Source organism: Oreochromis niloticus, linkage group LG22 (genome assembly GCF_001858045.2).
Source record: "Oreochromis niloticus isolate F11D_XX linkage group LG22, O_niloticus_UMD_NMBU, whole genome shotgun sequence".
In the NCBI taxonomy this organism is placed as follows: domain Eukaryota; kingdom Metazoa; phylum Chordata; class Actinopteri; order Cichliformes; family Cichlidae; genus Oreochromis; species Oreochromis niloticus.
The window spans coordinates 6907424-6916647 of NC_031985.2; the positions used below are offsets into that span (position 1 = coordinate 6907424).

Below are 9224 nucleotides of genomic sequence, written 5' to 3' on the forward strand. Positions count from 1 at the left end.
TATTCTTTAAGCACCGGCACCGTTTCAAAAGTACCGTTTTGGCACCGGTATCGGATAAAACCTAAACGATACCCATCCCTAGTCTTTACCTTACAATATAAAGTACCTCGAGGTGTCTGTTGTTGTGATTTGTTGTTGTGATTTGGTGCTGTGATTTGGTGCAGCCCCACCCACAGGGTGATCTCGCTAACGGAGATTTGCCGCATTAATGCAGTTATGGCGTTAACGTCATTTTAAAGAGATTAACGATGACAGCACTAGTTTTAACACAATGTGTTTTAATATTCAGCAAAGTCGAACTTATGTCACAGAGTGCCCTAAAATATCCTTCATAGTAGAGATGCTGACGGGTGGAGTGTCAGCACAGGGGCACAGGCCGTTTTAAACACCAATCCAGAATTTTCCTACCTATATTTCCTGTCTAAATTTCGATGAAAATTTCGGGAAATGAACTGGGGAACCTCGGCCGACTGACGGAAGTTTGAACCCTTGGAAGAGGGCTCTGCCCACAGTATGGCTGATGATGGAGCACGAGAAGGCAGACAATGAGGAGCAGGCCACACAGCTGACATGCCAGACTCAGACGCTCTGGTCGGAGAAACAAGGTGCCTGGCGGGTGAGTGTTTTGCCTGTGGGAAGAAGGGACATCTTGCTGATACCTGTCCCTCCCGGTTAAACCCACTGATCTTGTCCTGCTAAATTCACGCACAATTCACTAGCTCACTTATGCAGCGTGATAGTCGACTCCAGGGCAGAACAGAGTTTTGTGTGAGACGCTTGCTCAGAAGATGGATCTCCGGTTATTTCCCCTTCCAGCAGTGTCTGCTTTGAATGGAACACGGCTAGTCGATGTTACCCATCGCACCCTGGAGATTTAGCTGACTCTTTCTGGCAATCATGTCGAAAAACTCAGTCTGTTTTTGCTAAATTCCACTCTTATTTTTTTTCTACACCAGACAGAAGCTCTGACAACAAAGTTCTTTAAATTTTCCGGAGTAGTTACGGCTTCAGTGCCTGATATTAGTGCTGACAAACTTATGTTTGTTTTTGCTTTAAACATTTATCTTCTGATATCATGTCCTTAATAGTCACATCTCTAGTAGTCATTTACAAGGTAATTGTATATATGATTTATGCAAAGTTCCCAGCAATTCCATTATCAAAAGTAACTTGATATTCTGCCCATTGGTGTAACAAACAGGATAGTTGACAGTGCATCATGTGACCTCAGAGTTCAAATATCACCTCCTCAAAATACCTGAAATCACACCAAGAGTAACAACAGAGCTTACCATAATAGAAAAGCTCCAGTACTTTATTCTATCTCTATATAAACCTTCATACAAGACATGTCAAGTGAACCAGCTTTGTTTTTATTACACAATGCTGCAACAGCACTTTGTGATTATTGCAAGTGCAAATGTCTAGTGGCTCTTGACTGATATTTGCTATAATTTTCAAAACATGGTGGCTGTATTAATCCTTTAACGTGAATTTCACGAGTTGTGTTCTTCTCTTTGGTTTGGACTGTCAAAAATAATACCCCCCATGGACAAAACTGAAAATTATTTAAACAAAAACAACAACAGAGAAAAATGAATTATTGAAGTCTAAATCATGTTTGTGTGATGATGGTTAGAAAGTGTATTCAATATAACAGAAACACACATAAGTATAACCACAGTTATGAAAAGTTGGAAGGTCCTGCAATAATATCAATATTTCTATGAAATTTGAAAAAAGTCTAAATGTCTAATGTCACGGGGAGTCACATGAGCAGATTGTGTCTTGCAACCCATGAGGAAGTTAAAAAAAAAAAAAGGGAAAAAACACTCTGGAATACATAAAAAAAAATCAACATAAACAGAAAGATGTTTAGTTTGTGTGTATGTTTTTTTTTCTTAATTGTATTGATCTTTTTAAAGTGATTTATATCTTTGATATAAGCAAAGTTGAAAAAGAGGTTTGGATTCAGCCTGAAATACATAAAGCACAATTATAATTAAAAAGCCCGACGTTTTTTTTTTGTTTTGTTTTTTTATTTCACTGTGCAAGCTGGATGATGAAACAGGCTGATGCTTTGGCACATCCAAGTGTATTGCACTCTTCATTCTAAAGACAATAAAACAAGCAAATCTTAACATTGTTTATGCAGCATGTGTGAATTCAGAAACCACTTGAAAAACACGTTTTTAACATATAAGGCTCCACATGGACAGACCTAGCTTAAATATCAGAGCTTTGGCGACCTTATCACTGAAGCAGGCCTTTCAGGTCCTCTACCCAGAGTCTCCTAACTATCATTCACTCTAATTTTCAAACCAAAGGTGTGTTTGAGCCTCCCTCACCCTCTCAGTTCCATGTTTGTTTTAAACAACAGATGACTGCTTATAGGTTAGTGTTCCCTCAGTCTTTTTTCCTTTCTTTTGGGCCATAGTTTACAACTGTTTACATTACAAGTATATATGTTGGAATGAGTGCCTGATTATGTGACTGTTTATGTCTCTAGGTCTATGTTTGTACAGTATTAATGTGTTCAAACTGTGAAGCACTTTGTAACTCTGTGCCTTGAAAAAAAGCTATACAAAGTTATTTTTATTATTATTAATTATAATAATAATAGTGATGGTGATAATAATGATCATAATAATAAATATTTCCACTAGCACACGCAGGACAATGAAAATAAGAAATACCCCTTAATTCAGTGTTTCACCTTGATAGTTGTGAATCATGCACCGACCATTAAGTCCAGTAACACAAAGACATCCAGAGTGGAGTCTAGACTAGCCAACCAACAGCTTAATGCAGTCTCAAGACACTTACTATGAATTTATAACGTAGGTTTGCTTTACATATCAATACATATACGATACTTACTGATTCCTAACTTAATGTTAAACAGTGTTGAAACAACAAGTCTAAGAAGAGCTTCTGTAATTACTAAGTTGTTAAGGTGTATTTAAAGACTGCCAAAAACTCCCATTTTTCTCAACTTGCTGTTAATTCACATAACTCTCGTGTTTTGTATAATACTATAAATTCTGTACTGAATGCAGAGGATCATGTTCTTTTGCAATCTTCTGAGGTTATGTGTAATAAGTTTCTTAATTTCTTTGTGGATAAGGTTGCCAGTTTGAGACCCTCCACTTTATCTTCTGTTGACCCGGCTGTGCATGTTGCCTGTTTAAATTTGCTTATTGCTTTCCAACCAATTGTTCTACCTGAACTGGAGAAGCTTGTGTTAACTGCTAAACCGTGTGGTTCTCCGAATGATGTTGCTCATCCCTGTTTTCTAAAACAGGTGTTTCCTACTGTTGGACCACATATTCTGAACCTAATTAATACCAGCCTCTTGTCAGGTCAAGTACCAAGCGAGCTTAGGCATGCAGTTATTCATCCCCTACTTAAGAAGCCAGGCTCAGATATTTCAGTTATGTCAAACTTTAGCCCCATCTCTAAACTTCCTTTTCTGAGTAAGAAATGAACGATATTCTGGTAGTGACGGACTGTGGAGAACACGTAGTGCTTATACTACTAGATATGACTGCTGGATTCGACACAGTGGATCACGACCTGCTGATCTCTCGATTACAGCATTGTGTGGGCATTTCCTGGCTTGGCACTCCTGTGGATAAAATCATATCTCTCAAACAGGAGCTTCTGTGTTAAGTTGGGTTTGTCATCGTCCTCCGTGGCCCCTCTGCCATGGGGTGTACCACAGGGATCTATTCTTGGGCCATTACTGTTTTGGTTGTATCCCCTCCTCACCTGAAGAGCTCGATTACCAATCTTGGGTTAAAAATCGACTCTGCACTTACTTTTGATGGCCACGTGAATGGGGTGGTGAAATCATCATTCTGTCAACTCAGGCGTCTGTCGAAGGTTAAACCTTTTCTTTCAAGGCGTGACTTGGAGACTGTTATCCATGCTTTTATAACCTCACGCTTGGATTATTGTAACTCCCTTTTAATAGGGGTTGGACTGGGCACTCTGACACGCCTGCAACTAGTACAGAATGCTGCGGCACGGTTTTTATCTGGTAAAAGGAAATTTGACCACATTACTCCGGTTCTGGCCTCCCTGCACTGGCTTCCAATTGAATTTAGGATTCATTTTAAAGTTCTTTTATTGGTTTTTAAATCCTTAAATGGTCTGGCACCTGCATATTTGTCTGATTTGGTGAAGCCCTATGTCCCCACTCGTTCGCTCCGGTCAGCTGAGCAGCTGTTGCTCTCAGTCCCCAAATCATGGCTGAAACTGAGAGGAGACCGAGCGTTCTCTATTGTGGCTCCAAAACTTTGGAATAATCTTCCTCTTCACGTTAGGCAATCGACATCAGTGCTGGTTTTTAAATCCAGATTGAAAACGCATTTTTATTCGCTGGCTTTGGACTCAGTGGTTAAATGACTTGTATTTACTTATATATTATTGTTTTTGCTATGTTTATTATTTTATCGTATTTATTATTCTTATTGTATCTCTTATATTTCTATTGTTCAGCACTTTGGTCAGCCTTGTGTGTTTTTAAAGTGCTATATAAATAAACTATGATGATGATGATATTTACAATTGCCTGTGGTGTTCCAGTTGTATTCTTCTTTAAGGGGATTTTGTTAAATTAATGATACAATCAGATAACCAGAGATGGGCAGTAACGCGTTACTTGTAACGCGTTACTGTAATCTGATTACTTTTTTCAAGTAACGAGTAATGTAAGGGATTACTATTGCAAAAACGGTAATTAGATTACCGTTACTTTCACGTAGGAACGCTGCGTTACTGCGTTACTAAAACCGTGATTTTTTGCGAGAACGTCTCATGACAGTGACGTAAGCGAGTGCGACGTTCGTGACAACAGCTGTCTGCAGATCATAATATATCGAGTGCGGGACAGAGTGTAGCATGCAGCGTTTAAAGCGTGGAAGTACTGACCTTATTTTGAGTTTGATTCCATAAAAAGTGACAAAAACATTAGTGTCCGTTGTGCGTGGGAAGAAAACTTCTTTTTACAGCGAAAAAACCCCTAAACTTCCAAGCAAGCACCGAGTGTACTACGACGTAATGTGAAATTCACAGAGAAACTCGCGGATTCTTCCACTGACCGCTGCGGCACACCTGCACCAGGGTAAACCTCCTCCGCCTACCCCAGTCCTGCTTTACAGGTGAAAATAGAGCAACAGGACCGCTAGTCTTTGATTTTATTTATTTTCTGCTGTGTTTTACTTGCATCTATTTGAAAGAGTGAGTGTAAACACAAAAAAATATTTTATTTTATGTGCTGGAATGTGCAGAAAATAGGTTTAAATGTTAAACAAATTTCTTCCAGTCAGAGAATGTTGCATATAATTTAATTTTTGCTTGATGCATAAAGTTAAAAGATTAAAACTAATAAAACAAGTTTTAAAAAGAGACTTTTCCATTTGATTACATTTTGTATGATGAATTATGCAGAAAAAGTAGAATTGGGCTGAAAGATCTATCGCTTTATCACCTATTCAGGTTGTAAATCGTGTTTTTAAAAAGTAACTAAGTAACTAAGTAACTAAGTAATCGATTACTTTTGAAAATAAGTAATCAGTAAAGTAACGGGATTACTTTTTGGGGGAAGTAATCAGTAATTAGTAACTGATTACTTTTTTCAAGTAACTTGACCAACACTGCAGATAACACATCAGGATTACTTAAAGAGCCGAATGATTGGAAGTGCAACAAGACAACAGAAGTAAAGTTTCACTGATGGAAATTTTTCACATATACACAGAAACAATTCATTCATTTTCTTAACTTCTCATAAAAGGGTCTATGAGGGCTTGTAGAATGGTTTGATTATGACTATTGTCAAGAGATTTATTCTTAGACACTTCTTCAGCTGAGAAATCAGAGAGGAGAAATCAGAGAGGAGAAACACACACTGCAGTTATTTACTTGCAAGCAAGGGCAGTCACAGAGCACTCGCACGAGAGTGAGAGCTCCGGGACACGTGCTCTGCCACTGCCCTGGTCTTTATTTATACACAGAAAAGTAATACAACAGTGAATACATTTGTTCAGTGGAATGTTAATACGTGAGCATGTGCGTATGTGAGTGTGTGTGTGTGTGTGTGTGTGTGTGTGTGTGTGTGTGTGAAGCGGCTCCTTTTCCCGGTACAGTGAAACTGCTTGTTCAGCTCTATCGCTGTGGGAAAGAACTGATAAGAAAGAGGCAGAACAAGTCTTAAAGATGAACAATAGTCTAAGTCATCAAAAGGTTATTATGCAGTATTCTATTATATCTAAACTTATATCATTAAAAGCTTATACTGACTACTAAGTACAATTTTCTAATGACAACTATCATCTAGAGAACTAAAGGAGAAAAATCTTTTGAGAGAAATATATTTAGTAGAGCTGGAAAATCAATGCCAAGGTGCACTGAAGCTTTTCTTGCAGCACATAGTAAACCAACACCTTACTAAGATACAGTGGGCATTTAATGTAGATTTTAAAGGGTTAAAATCCATCCTACCTTTTAAGAGAATCAATTTTTAATATGGTCTGCCTATTGTAATACATAATCAAATACATAATTGGATACATACTTGAAATACGTTATCTGTTTTATGAACAGATTTTTTTCTTTAACCTTCAGTTATAGTAGGCACTCTGTCAATATCCACTTGCATTCAGTTCAGTTCAGTTTTATTTGTATGGCACCAACAGTTTCCCCAAGGTGCTTTATATTGCATGGTAAAGACCCCACAATAATACAGAAAAACCCCAACAATCAGATGACCCCCAATGGCGTCCTTGGCTGCAGTGGGAAGGAAAAACTGCCTTTTAACAGGAAAACACCTCCAGCAGAACCATCTCCTCTGACCAGGTTGGGGTGAGGGGAGGTAAACAAGACAAAGAGATGTTGTGGAGGAGGGCAAGAGATGAGTAATAAAAATGAATAATGCAGACACATACATATATTACATCTGATGAACCCCGGAGAGTGCTGTGATTGTCTATGTGTTCTCTGGATTCAGAGTTCAGAGCTGGTGTCAGGAGCTGTAAGATCCAGAACATACTGTTAGTCCACTGATCTTGAACTGGATTCTGTCTATAAAAATAACTGGTAAAACACATTATATTAGAAGTAAATAGTTTCCCTTTTTCAAGGGTTTTTATACTTGGCTCTAAATTCATTTTAAGCAGCTGGTGATTGGACATCCACCTTGAAGGCAGTCACCTGCATGTGTTAACTGACTAACAGATTTCTCACCTTCATTTCTTAATTCAGTTTTCCTCCAGTTGGTTCTGATCACTGATTTATTCAGTCTGGTGATGATGTCATCCTCACTATCAGAGAGCTGAAACACACAGTCGTATCTACACCAGTCTTCAGGTGTGACTGATGAAATGTTCAGGTCAACTCTCATCTGGAAGGTCCCATCATGATTGGATTGGATCTCTTTGTGGTCTACATACTCATGAAGCTCCTCTCCATCTTTCCTCCAGAACATCACGGCTCTGTCAGGATAGAAACCTGTAGCGTGGCAGCTGACTGGAGAGGAGGGAGTCTTCTGGAGGAGAAACACTGAGGGAAGAACTGGACAAAGATGAATTTTAAATAATGAAATTATTTAATTATAATTAAAATATATATTTTTCAGATATATTTTCCTGTGGAAAATGAAAAAAGAATGTTAGTTTACCTTTTCTATTCAGAAAATGTTTTGCATAGTTCAAAGGTATCTTCATCCCATCAGGGCACATATTTTTTAAAAAGTACTTCAGTAAACTATTTTTGGCGATGTTTCCATTCCACTTTTGTTTGGTGATTTCAGCCTCCACATTTGAAGTGATCCATGTCCCAGTCTCAAGGTCAAATGCAATGAAGTCCTCTCCATTATATCCAAATAGATTAAAACCATTAATCTTTTCGGTCTCATCGTCCCATTCACAGCCTAAAATCTGCTGGATAAGGTGGGCACCTGAAGGAGAAACAAGGTTGAACTAAACCAGAATGAGATTCAGGATCCCTCCTATTATAAGTGCTTTTATATCTTTCAAAGTTTTTCTCAACCTCTTCAATAAATGTACCCAGATATTGTCAAGTAAATAATAAAAATAACATACCTTCAATTTCATTTGAGTGCTGCTTGAAAATTCTAGTTTCATCAATCAAGATTTGCTGATAATTCATGCAGTTCTTAGTGTATGTTTCCCATTGCCGAGGATCATCTTTTATGAACTCTCTTACCCAGTCTTGTTGGGCTTCTAATGTTTTCATGTTTATGTTGTAGGAACCCATCATAACATCATCAATAGTTATCACTGCTAAATAATCAGGGGTATTCGGGAATTCAGAAGATATCATGACATAAAACTTCCAGGAGTGTTTTGCTGTAAGAGAAACAGAATTTGTTAATTTTTTTCACTGGTTGTCATGTCAGCAAGTGAGAATGAGTTTGGCTCTGTTTCTACTTGCAGAGTGGTATTTAACTAGTCTGTATTTAGTTTTGGTCCCTGGTTTTGTTTACTCAGTTGATTAGGTAGACCTTGCTGCTGACACATCTTTATCACACACTTTTGCTTCATGTTTTTCTCTTTAGGCTAATTTTAATTTCTAATTTAGTTGATAACAATAGTCTCGTTAAGCAAATTAGAAATTAAAATATATCTTGATTGTTGATCGTGATCTTACCTGAAGATGCAGCATGACATAGGAAAAGGAGTATCGTTAGTTCCTTCATCATGTTTAGCCAGCTGGATTCACACTGAACAACTGAGAGAAGTGTGAGATGGTTTTACATGTTTGTTCAGTCTAAAAATGTTTCCTGGTTTACTGGAGTTTTTTGAATGGCTCAACATCAACTGACACCCTGCAGAATAACATGGACTTTGCTCCGACTAATACTATTTCAGTTTAACTGGTTCAGTAATGAAATGAAATAGGCTTCTTTGTTATGTTCAAAACCTTTTTTTACATTTTTACTTTGATCCATTTGTTGCTGCTTGTATTGTGCAAAGTTTAAAATAAAGTAAATCATGCAAAACATAAACTGAAACTTTAAAGACGTGCACCTTAGCCATGACTGAGCCAGCAAATATGTTGGTGTTCACAAGTAACTTCTATATAGAGCTTCATATAGGTACACAAATATTGCGGGTTTATTTTGGCTATAGTACATTGTTCTGTGTGTTCTGTTCGCCTCTGCTTTTCTGCTGCCTAACTCCACAGCATACCTGGTTATG

The 9224-nt window shown here is 37.8% G+C and overlaps 1 protein-coding gene across 1 annotated transcript; it reads right to left on the bottom strand.

Moving 5' to 3' along the window:
- Window positions 1–6792: 6792 nt before the first annotated feature.
- On the bottom strand, window positions 6793–8768 carry LOC100710020 (major histocompatibility complex class I-related gene protein). Its single transcript, XM_019350722.2, has 5 exons — window positions 8674–8768; window positions 8106–8372; window positions 7682–7960; window positions 7249–7575; window positions 6793–7034 (listed from the first exon to the last, which is right to left on the bottom strand). Exons 1-5 carry the CDS (start codon window positions 8723–8725, stop codon window positions 7009–7011), a joined length of 951 nt encoding a protein of 316 aa, XP_019206267.1. The 5' UTR covers window positions 8726–8768; the 3' UTR covers window positions 6793–7008.
- Window positions 8769–9224: the final 456 nt, after the last annotated feature.

What these genes read in the sequence shown, in the direction of transcription:
- LOC100710020 (XM_019350722.2), bottom strand. Translation starts at nt 8,725, where the DNA reads ATGATGAAGGAACTAACGATACTCCTTTTCCTATGTCATGCTGCATCT. An exon ending in ACATTTTCTGAATAGAAAAG is followed by an intron (nt 7,576 to 7,681) that starts GTAAACTAACAT and finishes ATCTTTGTCCAG; the next exon opens with TTCTTCCCTCAGTGTTTCTC. An exon ending in AACTGAATTAAGAAATGAAG is followed by an intron (nt 7,035 to 7,248) that starts GTGAGAAATCTG and finishes TGGATCTTACAG; the next exon opens with CTCCTGACACCAGCTCTGAA.